The 18,892-nt window shown below is 42.4% G+C and overlaps 1 protein-coding gene across 1 annotated transcript in view; it reads left to right on the top strand.

Moving 5' to 3' along the window:
• LOC124776922 (apyrase-like) overlaps positions 1-13,429 on the top strand; it is a 163,079-nt gene extending 149,650 nt beyond the window's left edge. Inside the window, exons 7-9 of the mRNA XM_047252136.1 lie at positions 687-860; positions 8,558-8,758; positions 13,180-13,429. Of these exons, the coding sequence (XP_047108092.1) occupies positions 687-860; positions 8,558-8,758; positions 13,180-13,271 (467 nt within the window). The 3' untranslated portion in view covers positions 13,272-13,429. The remainder of the gene's footprint in view (positions 1-686; positions 861-8,557; positions 8,759-13,179) is intronic.
• The last annotated feature ends 5,463 nt before the right edge of the window (positions 13,430-18,892 follow it).

Here is an 18,892-nt window from a genome sequence, read left to right on the forward strand (position 1 = left end):
GTATTTGACGTTGGTATTGTGGAAACGTTTCCACAATGCCATCGTATGTATGCTTCCACATTACCTACACAATGGCCATTTTAAATTTCGGTGGATTACTTTAAGCAACTATCCATTTAAGGTTGACAAAGGACTGCTAAAACCTTCTCTGCACCTCCCTTTATAAGCTATCAGACGTAAAGAAAGATAACTACAAAATGTGTACCGGTAGATAAATGTAATACCAAAACTCACCTCGAAAAAGGTTCAAAAAATGCGCGAACGTAAATTGCATCACTGTCACGGCGTCTGTTGCTCAAGTGACTGCTAACCCTCTACCGTGACAAATAGGAACTATTGCAACAATTTATGGCTGCCCCACTAGAGTGCAGCAGTCTGGAGGCCAGATATTAGACGTTTCCACATTACCCACACGCTTCCACATTTACACTCCTACCTTTATATATATTTTTCTTTATTCTGCTTTTAGGACTGGCCAAGGTATAATTCGCCCTAAACCGACCATTTCCATAAAATATGGTGCATTGCTCACGAAATATATACAGAGCTAGAGAGCACGCAAAAGAACAGAAGTGCTGTCCTAACAAAAATCTTAAATACAAATTTTTGTGCATGATATATTATATTTCTCAAGAGCATGTTCTTATTAATATTAATGTACTGATATGAGTATTTCTTTATTGCAGCCATAACTTACAGCGATTTGATCACGGTGTTGCCGTTCGAGAACACGATAGACATCATCGAGATCACAGGGGCGACGCTGCGCAAGGCGCTGGAGTTCTCCGTAAACGACACGAACACGTGGAAGAGCAAGAGGCAGGGCCCGATCTACTTCAGATACCTCCTGCACTACTCCGGTGAGCGGCGCTGCAGTCATTTCACTTTTATTGCTCCATGATAGCGCTCAGTTTTAAGAAAATCAAGTTTTTCACGCGTCTGAATGCTTAAGCCGCCGTCGCTTATGAACTACTTGTCGTATAAATACATACTTTTGCAGGTACAGTGAGTCTTATGTTCCCCACTACGTGATTCCGTATGAAATGCAGCGAAAATTTACCTCCCACTCTACAAAAAGTATACGTATTGCCTAAACTATGTCCACATGAACTGTTATCCAACTTAAACTCGAATGCTAATCTTTGGCTAAACAGACCCCAATATGAACTGAACTATAACACTTGTCTATGTACACTACAGGCCATTAAAATCGCTACACCAAGAAGAAAAGCAGATGATAAACTGGTATTCATCGGACAGATATATTATACTAGAACTTACATGTGATTACATTTTCACGCAATTTGGGTGCATAGATCCTGAGAAATCAGTATCCAGAACAACCACCTCTGGCCGTAATAACGGCCTTGATGCGCCTGGGCATTGAGTCAAACAGAGCTTGGATGGCGTGTACAGGTACAACTGCCCGTGCAGCTTCAACACGATACCAAAGTTCATCAAGAGTAGCGATTGGCGTATAGTGACGGGCCAGTTGCTCGGTCACCATTGACAAGACGTTTTCAATTGGTGAGAGATATAGAGAATGCGCTGGCCAGGGCAGCAGTCAAACATTTTCTGTATCCAGAAAGGCCCGCACAGGACCTGCAACATGCGGTCGTGCATTATCCTGCTGAAATCTAGGGTTTCGCAGGGATCGAATGAAGTGTAGAGCCACGGGTCGTAACACGTCTGAAATGTAAAGTCCACTGTTCAAAGTGCCGTCAAAGCGAACAAGAGGTGACCGAGACGTGTAACCAATGGCACCCCATACCATCACGCCGGGTGATACGCCAGTATGGCGATGACGAATACACGCTTCCAATGTGCGTTCACTGCGATGTCGCCAAACACGGATGCGACCATCATGATGCTATAAACAGAACCTGGATTTAGCCGAAAAAATGACGTTTTGCCATTCGTGCACCCAGGTTCGTCGTTGAGTACACCATCGCAGGCGCTCCTGTCTGTGATGCAGCGTCAAGGGTAACCGCAGCCATGGTCTCCGAGCTGATAGTCCATGCTGCTGCAAACGTCGTCGAACTGTTCGTGCAGTTTGTTGTTTTCTTGCAAACGTCCCCATCTGTTGACTCAGGGATCGAGACGTGGCTGCACGATCCGATACAGCCATGCGGATAAGATGGCCTGTCATCTCGGCTGCTAGTGATACGAGGCCGTTGGGATCCAGCACGGCGTTCCGTATTACCCTCCTGAACCCACCGATTCCATATTCTGCTAACAGTCATAGGATCTCGATCAACGCGAGCAGCAATGTCGCAATACGATAAACCGCAATCGTGATAGGCTACAATCCGACCTTTATCAAAGTCGAAACGTGACGGTACGCATTTCTCCTCCTTACACGAGGAATCACAACAACGTTTCAGCATGCAACGCCGGTCAACTGCTGTTTGTGTATGAGTAATCGATTGGAAACTTTCCTTACGTCTGCACGCTGTAGGTGTCGCCACCGGCGCCAACCTCGTCTGAATGCTCTGAAAACCTAATCATTTGCGTATCACAGCATCTTTTTCCTGTCGGTTAAATTTCGCGTCTGTAGCACGTCATCTTCATGGTGTAGCAATTTTAATGGCCAGTTGTGTATTAAATGCGCAACTGAAGTACAAAAATTATCTGGCCCCAATCAGAACTTCCACTTACATCGCGTGTTTGCAACATTTTTGCAGATTTCTCGAAAGCACAACAGCAAGCAGGCAGCGGCTGAGCTTATAACCCTACCACTACTATTGCAATTTAGTATGCTTTTAGCTAAATAACAGAAAAAAATGGTTCAAATGGCTCTGAGCACTATGGGACTTAACTTCTGAGGTCATCAGTCCCCTAGAACTTAGAACTACTTAAACCTAACTAACCTAAGGACATCACACACATCCATGCCCGAGGCTGGATTCAAACCTGCGACCGTAGCGGTCGCGCGGCTCCAGACTGTAGCGCCTAGAACCACTCGGCCACTCCGGCCGGCTAAATAACAGAAAACCCTGTCTCTATGTTGCCACGTATAACACTCTTTCTACATTTAGTTTGGTTTACAAATAAAGTACACTATGGGAGGATAGTCCTGTTAATAGCAAAAGCTAACTAATAGAGGTACCCTTTTTACAGGATTTGACCGTGTGTTGTGTCTAATGGATAAGTAAATCAGACTATTCAATTCTTTTCGTAAGATCTTACCCAGCGGTTAGAAAGAAACGCAGTATCACTAGTAATATACTGAAGCTAGGCCACTCAGTTCCAAGTTCACTTAGTGGTTCCGAATATATACTAACGGAAGCCAGCCTATCCAGGCAAAGAAACAGTGAAGTTTCGGAAAAGCACAAGAATGAATTTTGCCTATTTTCTTGCTATTGTTTAAGTTGTTTCTCCAAATAAATATTACTCAACTTAAACAATGTTGGACTACACCCTTATAGATTACGTTTTTAAAAGAGAAAAAGCCCAGTAGACACCTTCAAGGAAGCTAAAAAAAATTGGCCTGGGGGGGGGGGGGGGGGGGGGAATTTAGAAAAGCACTTTGCATAATCAGTAAACATGAATACTAAAATACTTAGATACTAAAGCACACACTTTTTATATTAAAATTTACACTTCAAGAAAACGTCTTTCTTACTGGAATTATCTTTCAAAAACTACTATTCTTTGAACTAATTCTATATAGTCATTTAAAGAATCTGTTAACTTGGCTTCACTCTGCTTGAATTTTACATAAGCAAACTTTTACTATAAGAGTTTGCAATAATTAAGAAAACCTTCGCAAAATTTACACAAAAACTATTTAAATGGTGCCTCTTTATATTAACTTGGCACCTCGTAAGTCTGTAAAACAGGATACTGCATTAATCAAACGCGAGGAAGGAACCATATACAGGTGTATAAAGAAACTGAACCAGTTTCTTTAAAGTTCCAGAATGATTATTCACTTAAAAAAAAAAAATCACAGTTTAAATTAATGGTTCACGCTGCACAAAAGTAAAATACAAAGAAAATCTTATTTGGTGGATGTAGGCTTGGGTGTGACGAGCAACATTGGTAGTATACTACCCACATTACGACCTGCAAGTATTTTGTTGTATAGGCCCAATTTCTCTTCTTGCCGTCGTTCAATTTTACATACAGTAGTCCAACAACTCGCAGCTATGCCGTGAGCCGTTTTCAGTCTTAATCCGAGGCATTTTTGTGCAAATTTGTAGGCAAAGCTTCTCCTGCTCCACAAGGGTGTTGCCTCCATCACTGCTGCCTACAGACTGTGTGACTTACTTCCCGTGCTTGCTCTAGGTAGCGCGTCAATTCGCCCGTGCCACTTTTTCCACTACCCAGAGCCACTTTCGTTTCAAACAAAAGCACACTTATGTTGTTCCTAAGCGTGACCATTTCTTTTTACATCAACATGAACAGTTTATACACACAAATATTTTTAAATACAAAATGTCATAAGAAACAATTTAACAGTATTTTACATACATTACTTACATACAATGTAAAGAATGTCAACATCCAGCACACTTTACTTTACACATACAGAAAATTTAGTACCAATATGCGAAAATTTTAAAGCAAAAAAATAAAAAAATTTAGATGAACCATAAACAAATAGTGTTATAAGCTAGATTACTGTTTTTACGCCGGCCGCTGTGGCCGAGCGGTTCTGGGCGCATTAGTCCAGAACCGCGCTGCTGCTACAGTCGCAGATTCGAATCCTGCCTCGAGCATGGGTGTGTGTGATGTCCTTACGTTAGTTAGGTTCAAGTAGTTCTAAGTCTAGGGGCCTGATGACCTCAGATGTTAAGTCCCATGTTTTTATACACAATAAAAAACGTTTTTCATATACTCCATACGTTCTGTTGTACCAATTCTCAATTCTGTCTTTTACTCCACTTCTGTATCATCTTCCATATGTAGTACCTCTCCAAGATATTGTTCAGTGCTCTTCTCACATATTAATTTCGCATATTAATTTCATTTTATTAGGGTAATTTAATTTAAATTGTTTTATAGGCACTGCATTTTCGTTTCTCAGTGTTAACATATTTCCTATTTGTTCTCTTCATATTTAGCTACTGTTTAACATACAGTACCCTTTTTGACGACTATAGTCGTTGATGATCGCATTGTAATCAGCGAACTGGTTAACAATATAAATTAATACTGTAGAACATATACAGTATTGTGCTTGTCATTTAGAATTTGTTTTACTAAGGAGTCATATGGCAGTAGGTGGGAATATCTAATACACCAAGGAACATTATCGAACATAATTGTTTTGCGGTACTGGTGTTAAGGGAGACATAATGTTGCGGGGGGACTGAACTCCGAATCTCTGAACTCTGTACACACACCAGTCATCGTTATTGTGATACTGTACTTCTTCGCCATGCGCGTCTTTTCAGGATTGCATTCGGCCCCAACTCCAGTTTTGTGGATAACAATGCGCAACTGCGTGTAACTACGCAGGTGAGCCAGTTGTCGGAACAAGAGGATATTCGGCGAATGCGCTGCCCTGACCCTTCCCCCTACTTAAATCCCATTGAGTATTTGTGGGATGCGTTGGGTAGAGGTTTTGCAACACGACCACGATGGACGACAACTTTCGTGTCATCCACAAACAGCAATTAACCGTGAAACTTTCTGGAAGATTAAAACTGTGTGCTGGACCGTGACTCGAACTCGAGACCTTTGCCTTTCGCGGGCAAGTGCTCTACCGACTGAGCTACCCAAGCGCAACTCACGACCCGTCCTCACAGCTTTACTTCTGCCAGAACCTCGTCTCCTACCTTTCAAACTTCACAGAAGGTAACCTGCAAAACTTGTGGAACTAGCACTTGGAAGAAAGGATACTGGGGAGAAATGGCTTAGCCACAGCCTGGGGGATGTTTCCAGAATGAAATTTTCACTCGGAGCGGAGTGAAGGCTGATACGAAAATTCCTGGCTGAGCAATGTCCCCGCATTTTCCTTTCTTCCAGGAGTGCTAATTCCGCAAGTTTCGCAGGAGAGCTTCTGTAAAGTTTGGAACGTAGGAGACGAGGTACTGGCGGAAGTAAAGCTGTGGGGACGGGTCGTGAGTCGTGCTTGGGTAGCTCTGTTGGTAGAGCACTTCCTGCGAAAGGCAACGGTCTGGAGTTCGAGTCTCGGTCCAGCACACAGTTTTAATCTGCCAGGAAGTTTCATATCGGGGCACATTCCGCTGCAGAGTGAAAATTTCAAATGGTTCAGATGGCTCTGAGCACTATGGGACTTAACCTCTGAGGTCATCAGTCCCCTAGAACTTAGAACTACTTAAAGCTAACTAACCTAAGGATATCACACACATCCATGCCCAAGGCAGGATTCGAACCTGCGACCGTAGCGGTCACGCGGTTCTAGACTGTAGCGCCTAGGGCCGGCCGGGGTGGCCGAGCGGTTCTAGGCGCTACAGTCTGGAGCCGCGCGACTGCTACGGTCGCACATTCGAATCCTGCCTCGGGCATGGATGTGTGTGATGTCTTTAGGTTAGTTAAATTTAAGTAGTTTTAAGTTCTAGGGGACTGATGACCTCAGAAGTTAAGTCCCATTGAGCTCAGAACCATCTGAACCATTTTTTTGTAGCGCCTAGAACCGCTGGCCACTCCGGCCGGCTGAAAATTTCATTTTAGCAATTAACCATCCCTGTATTGACCGACCAAGTGCATGGTACTCCATCCAACAAACTGACATGAGACACCTGTACAATGCGATGTATCCACGTTTTCGTGCTTTCATTCAACATTCTGGTGGTTGCACTGCTTAATAATGTACCAGCATTTCATATTTGCAGTGGCTTATCTCGCTCCTATATTAATCTGTGATCTTGCAGGGTTAATCACTTAAATTTGTTACCTAGGCAAATGTATTCCAGAAATTTCATTACCCTACATTAATTACTTTTGGCATTATAATTTTCTTTCCTGTCAGTGTATATTAGTATTGATTCTGTAATACGTCGCACTACTTCCAGGTATTTATCAGGAAAGTGACTGACTGCTGTATCTGCGGTAGCAGAGACAAAATGCGAACGATATTCCTCAATCTGTTTTATTGGGGAAAACCAATAAACAAGAACATTGCCGATGTCGACGAAGTAGGTGAAGCTAAACACAATTTAGGCAAGAAACAGAGTATGGTTTCCACTTCGGATCTTGTAACAGAAAAATAACAAAATAAAAAGTTTTCCTCAAAAGTCTCTCGCTCGAGAAAGTCCACCAAAGAAAAGACGGAAACAAAACTATTAGAGAGCGGTCGGCACAGAATTACCACAAAGCTGTCCAGGGAGGATAGACCACCGTTACAATACAGTCTATAGGCACAGTCCGAAGCTACGACTCCTGGCGCTTTGGGACTGCCAGCGGAGGAGACGCGTGGATGTTGCGGCGAGGATGGCAGATCTCTACATGTCTCGGCGGCGTGTCGAATTGCCTCCTGGCCGGTGGAGCGCCGGCTTATAAGGCATCTTGCCGATTTTCGATCACGTGAGTGGCGTAGGAAAATATTCCGCTGCTGTCCATCCGGCGCGCTCGAGTAGCGGGTCCTGGCGGCTGTGTTTTTATCTCCGGCATCTTACAACCCTACCACAACAAAGGTCAAAAATTAATTATGATTGTAGTGTTGCTCACGTTGCTAAATACTGCATTTTCGAGCAACAACAAAGTTATATTATGTGGCAGGTGTCATTAGAGCACAGTTAATAAAGTCATTTAATGAAATAATGGATAAACTAGGCACTCATCTTTTCGTGTTTCCCACGCTAGTCTCGTTGTGAATTCATGGCTCTATCGTCGAAAATCTAGGAAGTGGTGATTCCAAGCTCGGATGCAAAGAGGCCTAGATGTTATTGTGCGATATTCAAAAGTTTTATAGATATGTTTCACAAACCATTCTTGAAGATTAAACCTTTGAAAGTTAGCACCATGGTGATGTAAAAAAGTAATCAGCACTCCGAATTTAAGTTACACTTCTTTTTTATTACTTTTGTTGCAGTATCATGTAACACACCAAACATCACATTATAAAACATACTTGAAAATATCTTCCTCACTGTTAAAGTTCAGATTTTATAAACTGACTACAATTTGCGTCTTTGCAACATGACGACCAAGACTTGACTCTCTAATAGCAGCTTACGCGCCCAAAAATCAGAGTTACAAATACGTCAAAGATCATAGAGACAAAAAGAGAGGATTCACATAAGAATAATATCATCGCAATATAAACATATCGATGTATCAAAGTACCTCTACATTAATGAAATCAAATCTGAAAGTTGTCTAAGAAATATGTTAACTACTTCACGGAAACACAGTAGAATATTGCTGGTATGGAGAGGTTGAGGTGAGGTGCCGTAAGGGTTACGTAATTCCAGTACCATTACAGACACCAGCCTCGGTCGTACCATTAACATCTGCTCTCGTTTCACTCGCTGTGATGAAGGCATCCCGCATCTCTGTTCTGTCATGCGGGATGCCGATGTCACAGGCGTACGGGACGTCCGCTGCACTGACACCCTACGCCTGGGGTTTCCACTGCCGGCAGGTCTGCGCGTGGAGATCGACGTACGGCAGCCGGTGGGGCAGCGCGTCACGCGAGTGTCTGTGCTGTGCGCGGCCTGCGACGTCCCGCGCTACGAACCGCTGAAGGACGACGCCTGGTACCGCGTGGCCGTCAACTCCTTCCTGGCCGAGGGCGGCGACGCCTTCTACATGCTCCGGGACGAGGCGCGCAGCCGCACCATAGGTCAGTCTCTGCCAACTCTCTCACTGTACTGCGCTCTGTCCTCCGTAGGCGCCCTCGAATATCTGTGCTGGTGGCAAACACTGAACTAATCCTCTACGCTACATCCGATAGGTCCCAACTGTCTTTCCCAGCTTCATATTAACCAGCTGGACATTAAGTGCGGAAAGTTCAAGTAGATGGTTTGAGCTGCCCGTACTTATTTCAGTCAAAAGTTGTGATTACATCTGTTGTCCAGACTTCCATCTCTCCAGCTACAAGCAACCCATCCCTCCGTCTAACACAGTAAAGCATTTGAACTAACTCTCTACAGGAAACTGACTTAAAATGCACACCGCTTTCCCATCCAGCACAAAACCTGAAACAGAATAAAACTACTTTTGGGACACACGAGTTTTCTACATCCTTCTGTTATTATCCTCACCCATAAATCGCTCGTCCACCCCACCTTAATTTCTGGCCACATTGCCTGGCTCTCCACCTCTCCTAAATTCTACAAATCCTTTGGACTCTTGGAAAGACATGAGCTCTGCCTCGCCTTCCCCATCTGCCTACCCTCTCCAACTCGCTTATTGCACTAACTCAGCCTCTTCCCGCATCTTCTTCTCTTCTTCGAGCACCTTCGGATAAAATACTTTAATCACAAAACTCAGCCCTGGTATCCAATATCCCACAGCTTAGTTATCAAACCAGGTACCCTGATGCGCCACTACATCCATATTCCACATATTTCTCACCTATAAATCCCTCATCCGCCACACACGATTTTATGCCAACGTTTCCTGGATCTCTGCGTCCCCTAAATTCTAAAAATCCCTTGGACCCTCGCGTGCCATATTTAGCTACCTTCTCCTGCTCGCATGTTGTACTAACTCATCCACTTCCCACATCTTCTTCTCTCCCTCGAGCATCTTAAATTCAAGTACGTTAATCACAAAACCCAGTCGCGGTATCCAGTATCCCACAGCCCAATCACGAAACCTGGTTCCCTGATGCGCCACTACATCCACATTCCATGCATTCATTATCCTTCATCTTCCGCCTGAATTAAACGCAACTCCCAGTGATGAAATTTTTCCCGAGATATACCCATCCTTCAAACCTTAGTCACAACTTTCCACCTCACACTGTTCTCCCATTTTCCTCCAACCCTCCTCCTTCGCCTCATCGACTTTTAGTCGTTACCTGCCGATCCACAGACCATCACAGCCATACACATGATAGCACCTACTTCACGACCATGATAATTTTCATGCACTTCCAGCATCGCCATTACACCATAGCATCATTAATGTCGCCATTAATGATTGTATTTTAATTGTTCTACAAAATCATGTAAAAAATTTATTTAAATGCAAATCAGTTTTTAATACACTCTTAGACAAAAAATGACGCACCACCAAGGAATTACCCGAATGAGGCAGAAATCAGCAGATATGACAGGCAATCAAATGATTACAATTTCAAAGAAATTGTGTGATTTATTCAAGTGAATGACCTTCACAAAGTAAGCAAGTCAATGACGCTTTGATCCACCTCTAGACCTTAAGCAATAATTTATTCGACCTGGATTCATGGAGAAAGTTACTGGGCTATCGTGCCAAATTCTGTCCTACTGGCGCGTCAGGTCGTCAAAATCTGGAGCTGGTTGGGAGGCCCTGCCCATAGTGCTCCAAACGCTCTCAACTGCGTAGAGATCTGGTGACTTTGCTGGCCAAGATATGGTTTGTAAAACACGGAGACAAGCAGTAGAAACTCTCGCCGTTGTAGGCGTACGTTTTTAGGACTTTGTACACGTTTCTGAGCTAGTTATTCACTTTATCGAAAGTATACAACAGTGCCTATGTCTGATTTCTCCTATAGTTAATTTTGAGTCTTCATTTAGGAACTGACTGGGAATTGCTTTTCCATGTACTCCAATTATTGCTTTTCGCTCCTTGACCCAGTTCGCGTATTTCCTGCTGCCACGCTATTGAGATCACGGACGTGTTCTATGACATAAAATACCATACATCTCATTTTAAAGCCGCTAGGTTCAATCCTTTCATCAAACGTATTTGCGATCTTCATATATTCCTGTGCTAGTTGTTTCATTATTATATATTTGTGCCCACGCTTCGTTCTCTACACATCACTTTCCGATACTTAATATTGTGAATAGTCTGTCCGCTTGCTCCAGTTACCTGTTCCAGTCCCATGATGCGATTAGCACTTTTGTTTTTGTTGACCGGTTCCCTAAAAGTATGCTACTGACCTCGCTACAGCTATATGGACATTAGTTCCCATAATTCCCATCCATAGCGCCACTTCATCTACATCTGCGTACATATTCCGCAATCCACCATACAGTGCGTGGCGGAGGGTACCTTGTACCACAACTAGCATCTTCTCCCCCTGTTCCACTCCCAAACAGAACGAGGGAAAAATGACTGTCTATATGCCTCTGTACGAGCCCTAATCTCTCTTATCTTTGAATTCTTTCCGCGAAATATAAGTTGGCGGCAGTAAAATTGTACTGCAGGCAGCCTGCAATGCTGGATCTCTAAATTTCCTTAGTACCGATTCACGAAAAGAGCGCCTCCTTTCCTCTAGAAACTCCCACCCGAGTTCCTGAAGCATTTCCGTAACACTCGCGTGATGATCAAACCTACCAGTAACAAATCTAGCAGCCCGCCTCTGAATCGCTTCTATGTCCTCCCTCAATCCGACCTGATAGGAATCCCAAACGCTCGAGCAGTACTCAAGAATAGGTCGTATTAGCGTTTTATAAGCGGTCTCCTTTACAGATGAACCACATCTTCCCAAAATTCTGCCAATGAACCGAAGACGACTATCCGCCTTCCCCACAACTGCCATTACATGCTTGTCCCACTTCATATCGCTCTGCAATGTTACGCCCAAATATTTAATCGACGTGACTGTGTCAAGCGCTATACTACTAATGGAGTATTCAAACATTACAGGAGTCTTTTTTCCTATTCATCTGCATTAATTTACATTTATCTATATTTAGAGTTAGCTGCCATGCTTTACACCAATCAAAAATCCTGTCCAAGTCATCTTGTATCCTCCTACAGTCACTCAACGACGACACCTTCCCGTACACCACAGCATCATCAGCAAACAGTCGCACATTGCTGTCCACCCTATCCAAAAGATCATTTATGTAGATAGAAAACAACAGCGGACCTACCACACTTCTCTGGGGCGCTCCAGATGATGCCCTCAACTCCGATGAACACTCACCAGCGAGGACAACGTACTGGGTTCTATTACTTAAGAAGTCTTCGAGCCACTCACATACTTGGGAACCAATCCCATATACTCGTACCTTAGTTAGGAGTCTGTAGTGGGGCACCGAGTCAAACGCTTTCCGGAAGTCGAGGAATATGTCATCCGTCTGATACCCTTCATCTATGGTTCGCAAGATATCATGTGAAAAAAGGACGAGTTGCGTTTCGCAGGAGCGATGCTTTCTAAAGCCGTGCTGATACATGGACAGCAACTTTTCTGTCTGTTGTCGTCGGTATTAACTTATCTGATTTATCATCAGGTTTTGTGTTTTGTTGTTTTATATACTTCCACCAGCACTCTGAAACCAACTTCAAGTTATGCATGCCACTGGCTGACTGGCCCATGTTCTGGCGTGATGTCTGCACTCCTTGTTTCGCTTCTTTGTACTAGTTTTATGCAGACATTGAACTACATGTAGGCATCTAAGAGCTCTTGTTGTATTAATTGACTCGGTGTTGTATTATTTATTATTCCTGCATATATATTTTTAGGACCTTGGCATTGTGCTGTATGCACTTTATTATTGATACTCGCAATTAAAGCGATAGGGGTAAGTGTGTACTTTTTTCTGTCTATAATTTTTAAAAATATTTTTAAACTTTTTGCCCTTAGTTTTAATATTCTTATCTGACTCCAAGTTATTGTGATGTAGTTTCCTGTACAGCCTTCTGAGTAAGGGCATAAAGTGCCCGAAAATGGTCAAGAAATTAAATTTCTTATATGCAACTGGTTGCTTGTTATATCATGATACAGTTTTCTTTTATCAAAGTTCATAGTCAGATTTTGTGATTACAATAAGTTTCAGACAGGACATGATTTTCTGAATATTCATGCAGCTAAATTAATCTATTCATTCTCACAGTTGAATTTTAGCCACCAACAGTTATCATTAAGCAACTGTACTTACGTGCTCACTCTCGGATCGACTATTACTTTCACTCTCAAAACCAAATCGGAAGTTTCGGAATTCAGTAAATTAGGTATCATCGTGGTATTCCCGTAAATACTTTAGTCATCTGCTAATGTATTCTGTATAATCACCTGTCGTTTTTAGCTGCATGTCAGTCAGGTGTATTGAAAAGTAACAGATCTCGGACAGAGCGCTGACGCTTGTGTGTTGGTGCCCACAGGCCGCGTCGACGTGGACGTGATGCTGGACTACATGGCGAGGTTCAGCCCCATCGTGCAAGGCCTGGACGGGCGCACCGTCGTGCTGTCGTGACGCCGCGGTGACCTCTGGAGGCCTCTGAGGCCAGCGCCTTCCCCGACTGTGATGTTTATCTAACTGTTGTCTACTTATGACTGTTCTGTGCTTTGTAATTAACGACGATATCTTTCCCAAAAACAAAATAAATCGTATGTCTGACACTGTTGCTGCTATAGCAGATGGAACTTTATCCTCTATGAAGTCTAGATATCATTTTAATTGAAGCAGCTGTGGATTCTTGGTGAAACATCATAAATTAGCTAAACAAACTCTGTTTTTTGCCTTGTTTCACAAATTTTACCATTGTTACTGTACAACCTAGGTTACGCGTTATAAGCCCATTTTCAAGTACATTAATGATTCCCAAAGATGATAATGCACAAATAAACATGATGATAAGGCAAAGAATGTAATCTCAACTTCACAATGTATCGATCCATGGCTTCATGTAAAATTACTTCAATGATCATTTTTAACAAATTACGTATGGAATTGCACAACTCAGCAGTTACACTAACATGACTAAACATACCTTGTAATAAAGATATGCATCAGCCAAGAACTTTTTACCTGCTGATCGATTGAGGCCCAAAGGTTTACTTCTATCCTGGAGTTCTGATGTAATCTATAGGAGGTGAATAACTGAATTCTGTTTGCTCGTTTAACTGTAGGTGTGGGAATGTACACATGTGTTTTTTAATTTCTAAAAGTTCTATCTGATTGAGTTTAGCCCCCTTTTCCTCTGTGTGTAAGACTTGCAGGAAAGTGTGTGAATTCCTAATGGACCAAGCTGCTGAGGTCATCGATCCCTAGACTTACACACTACTTAAACCAACTTAGGCGAAGAACAACACACACACACACACACACACACACACACACACACACACACACACACACACACATGCCCGAGGGAGGACTCGAACCTCCGGCAGGAGCGGCCGCGCAATCCGTGACGTGGCGCCTCAAACCACGCAGCCACTCCGCGTGGCTAAGACTTGCACATCTATTATGTATTTGCGGCTTTTGTTAAGGCAATGTTCTGAAAAGGTTGAACGAGGCTTCTTCAGTCTCCAACTTCTATGATGTTCTTTAAGCCTGGTGCGGATTGACCTCCCCATTAGCTCAATGTAGCAAGACTGACACTCGCGGCATGTGATTTTATGAACCCCACTTTATGTGATGGCTGGTTGTTTATCTTTCGTGTTAAACAAGCAACTACCTATTATCTGAGGGCACACAAAACATTTTGCCTTCAAAATGTTACATCAAGCCACGGATCGATACATTAAGAGGTTGAGATGGCTATCTTTTAGTTATCATCACGTTTATCTGTGCATTATCATCCTCGGAAGTCAGTAATGTACTTGAAAATGGGCTTATAACCCGAAACCTAGGTTGTACAGCAACAGTAATAAAATTTTTGAAACAAGGCAAGAAACAGTGTTTGTTTAGTTAAATCTAAATGTACTTGTGTATCTGACGATATCAAACTGCAAAACATTTCCGGGATCAAACGGCGACTGACCGTTTCTTATTAATTACGAAATGCAAATTAAGAGTACAGAAATTGCATAATTGTAGGAATTTTAAAAAGATGGGACCTATATGGATCGAAACAGCCAGATGTTACCGCGAGATTCAAGGAGAACTATAGGCAACGACTGACTGAAGAAGCCGAAATAAATACAATAAAAGATGAAGCGCTAGGTCTCAGAGACGATACAGAGAAGGCAGGAGAGAAACAACTGGGACAAAAGACAGCGCCCAGGAAGAGTCCTTGAATAGCATTGAGGCATTGTTTTTAACTGATGAAGAAAGAAGAAAATGCGGAAATGATGTATTCAATAAGTCAAGGCCCTTTAATTAATGAAAGAAGGAAATATCAAACTGCAGCAAAGGAAGCATGCAAAAGTGGTCAAAAATGACTGACAGTAAGCGCAACATGGCGAAGCAGAAAGGCCCAGTGGAAAAATTAAAGAAATGTTTGGCTACAAGAAAGCAGCTGTATGAATATAAAGAGATCAGGTAGGAAGCTAATATAAAGCAACGAAGGAACGCTGGTAGATGGAAGGGAGGAAAGAAAAGTCTCAATGCAACATGGAAAGAGAAGATGTAAATAAATAAGATGGGACGTGTAATGCTGCAAGAAGAATTTGACAGTGCATTGAAGACCTACATCGAAACAAGGTACGTAACGTGGAGTACTGCAATCCTTGTAACAAACCATTACTCTTACTTAAGTTACATGAGTCATATGGCAATTAGACTGTAAGTATGTCCATATAGCTTTGGCTTTACTCTTCTATCATGCTAAATATGTCCATATACGTGTGTATATGGCGAGAGAGCTTGACGCGCATTGTCAAGATCAGCTACGGGGAACACTTTCCAAGTGATGAGTGCTGGATAGAAGTCACCTAAGCAGCCTGCGTAAAATCGTTACTGAAAGAAGTCTGAAGCTTGGAGTATATGTTATATACATGAAATGTGAAGAATCCCTAAATCAGCAGTGTTCTGGAAACTAACGGAAGTGATAATAGCAATTACAAACAAGACTGGCGGTGGCTGATATGAATATTTTCGTATGTTTCAGAATGCAAGTTACTAATGCGAATTATCTTCGGAATAACGGAAACACTGGTAGAAGCCTCAGTTTTCTTTTCCAGTCTTATATATATTATTCTTATAGCATCCTGCATGCATGAGCTATTAAGCTGACTGTGCGATAATTCTCGCACTTATCAGTTCTTGCAGTCTTCGGAATTGTGTGGACGATGTTTTTCCCGAAAGTCTGATGGTATATCGCCAGACTCATACATTGTACAAGCCTATGTGAATAGTCATTTTATTACCACTTCCCCCAATGATTTGAAAAATTCTGATGGAAAGTTATCTATCCTTTCTGCCTTATTTGATATTAAGTCTTCCAAAGCTCTATTCAATTCTGATTCCCATAGTGGATCCCCTGCCTCTTCCCTGTCGACTCCTGTTTCTTCTTCTATCACATAAGACAAGTCTTCACCCTCGTAGATACTTCGGTGTACTTTTTCCAGCTACGCTCTCTCTTCTCTGCATTTAACAGTGGAATTCCCAGTGAAATCTTAATTTTACCGCCCTTGCTTGTAATATCACCGAAGGTTGTTTTGATTTTTCTACATGCTGAATTCGATGAATTTTTCATGCAGACATTTCTTCTTAGCTTCCCTGCACTTCTTATTTATTTAATTCCTCGGCGACTTGTATTTCTGTATTTCTAAATTTCCCCGAGCATTTTTGTACTTCCCACTTTTGTCGATCAGTTGCAGTATTTCATCTGTTATCTGTGGTTTCTACGCAGTTGCCTTCCTTGCACCTACGGTTTTCTTTCCAACACTCTAAATACATGAATTCCTGTTCAACTGTACTGCCAACTGAGCAATTCATTATCGCAGTGTCTTTAGCCTGAGAGAACTTCGAGGCGTATCTCTTCATTCCTTAGTGCATCTGTATCCGACTTGTTTGAGCACTGATTCTTTCTGATTAGTCTCTTAAACTTCACCCTGTTCTTCGTCATTGGTAAATTGTGATCTGGGTCTATATTCGCTGCTGGGTACGCCTTAGAGCCCAGTATCTGCTTTCGAAACCTCTCCCTGACCATGATGTAATCTAAGTGAAATCTGCCCGTATCTACCAGCCGTTTCCAAGGATACGTTCCCTTTGATGCTTGAGTAGAGTATTCGCACTTACTAGCAGAAATTTATTGCAGAACTCAATTAATCTTTCTTGTCTCGTTCCAAACACCAGGCCCATATTCTCCCGTAACCACTCCTTCTAGTCCCTCCCCTACAACCACATTCCAATCACCCATGACTATTAGATTTTCATCTCCCGTACTGGATTACTCGTTCAGTATCTTCATCCTCTGCTTGCGACGTCGGCATGTATACCTGGACTATTGTACTAAAATGGAACACCTACATCCGTGCTTACTATGTTATTTATTATATGGAAGCGGTTTCAGTACTCCAGCGTGCCATCTTCAGACCTTACCTGACGATGAGGGGGTTAACTCCAATCGCATACACGATTCACCAGCGGCTAATATCTGTGAACTGGTTTTTACAGACTATCTTTCACAACGATGTTGTGTATCCAACCATCAACTTCCAGCTATTGTTTTCGGTGGTGGTCTGCTGTGGAGTCTGATGAAAACAATCCTATCGCTCAACTGTTCACAATAACTCATTCTCTGCCCTACCTTCCTACCCATAACTAATTCTACTCCCGTTACACCATTTTCCGAAGCTTTTGAAACTACCTTATGCTCATTCAACCAGAAATCCTTGTCTTCGTTCCATTTCACTTCACTGGCCCCCACTATCTCTAGTCTGAACCTTAGCGTTTCCTTTATCAGATTTTTTAGCTTCCCTAACACGTTCAAACTTCTGACATTCCACGCCCCCATTCGTAGAACGTTATCCTTTCGTTGGTTGTTCAGTCTTTTTCTCATGGTCATCTCCCTCTTGGCAGTCCCCTTCCTGAGATCCGAATGGGGGACTAACCCGAAATCTTTTGCCAATGTGTCATGATACTTTCTCAATTACAGGCCACGTCTCCTGAGAATACACATAATGTGTGTTTCATGCAGTGGCACACTGTAATCCTTAGTTCACTTTTGAGTACATGACACTAAAACTTGCTAAGCACACATAATTTCGACTGGTTCACGCCTGACAGCTAAGGACGCGTTCGTGATTGGTTGGTTCAGTCACCCAATGATAAATAACATTATATGAAATCTTTAATTAACCTCTGAGCGTGAATTTAGAGTTATTGAAATTATAGTTACAAAGTCGTCTGTCTGGATACTGATACAGTCGTCAGCATAGTTGGACGGAGGTATAAAAATTTAAGTAGTAGACATTAATTACCAGAGTTAGGTGTCCGCCACCTAGTGCTGCATATCAATTACTGCTTTCCCTACACGCTCCAGTAAGACAAGTGTGGTACTCCCGGCTTTGGAGCCATAAGATTTTTTCCCAGGATTCATTTCATAGTTTGGCTGTGATTACAGCAGATGAGACTTGACGTAAGCCATGGGGTGAGAGGAAGATAACAGACGGTACAGTGAGTACCAGTTCCGTGAGAAGTGGGGCAGGTCTAGTAGCAGAATAATCCGATTGGCTATCAGCTCAGGGGCCAGAGCTCCAAATTAGTCACATTGATTTATTTATATTTAGTAAAATATAGTTAAGATTTTATTGTCTGTCATGCTGAATACACTCTTAATAGCAATCTTTAATTCACTAATTCAGATATTTACATAAGTTTTCATTAACAATAAGCTATGGTACTGATCCCCCATGGTACACAAAACGGGTCAAATCGCTGTTGCAGAAGCAACGAAAAAAGCATGTCAAATTTAAAAGAACTCAAAATCCCGAAGATTGACAAAGTTTTGCAGAAGTTTGAAATATAGCGCGTGCTTCAATGCGAGATGCTTTTAATAATTTCTGCAACGAAACTCTGTCTCGGAACCTATCAAAAAACCCAAAGAGATTCTGGTCATACGTAAAGCACACCAATGGTAAGACGCAATCAATACCTTCACTGCGCGATAACAATAGTGAAGTCACTGATGATAGTGCCACCAA

The sequence above is a fragment of the Schistocerca piceifrons genome, chromosome 2, assembly GCF_021461385.2.
Source record: "Schistocerca piceifrons isolate TAMUIC-IGC-003096 chromosome 2, iqSchPice1.1, whole genome shotgun sequence".
NCBI classification, from domain to species: Eukaryota; Metazoa; Arthropoda; class Insecta; order Orthoptera; family Acrididae; genus Schistocerca; species Schistocerca piceifrons.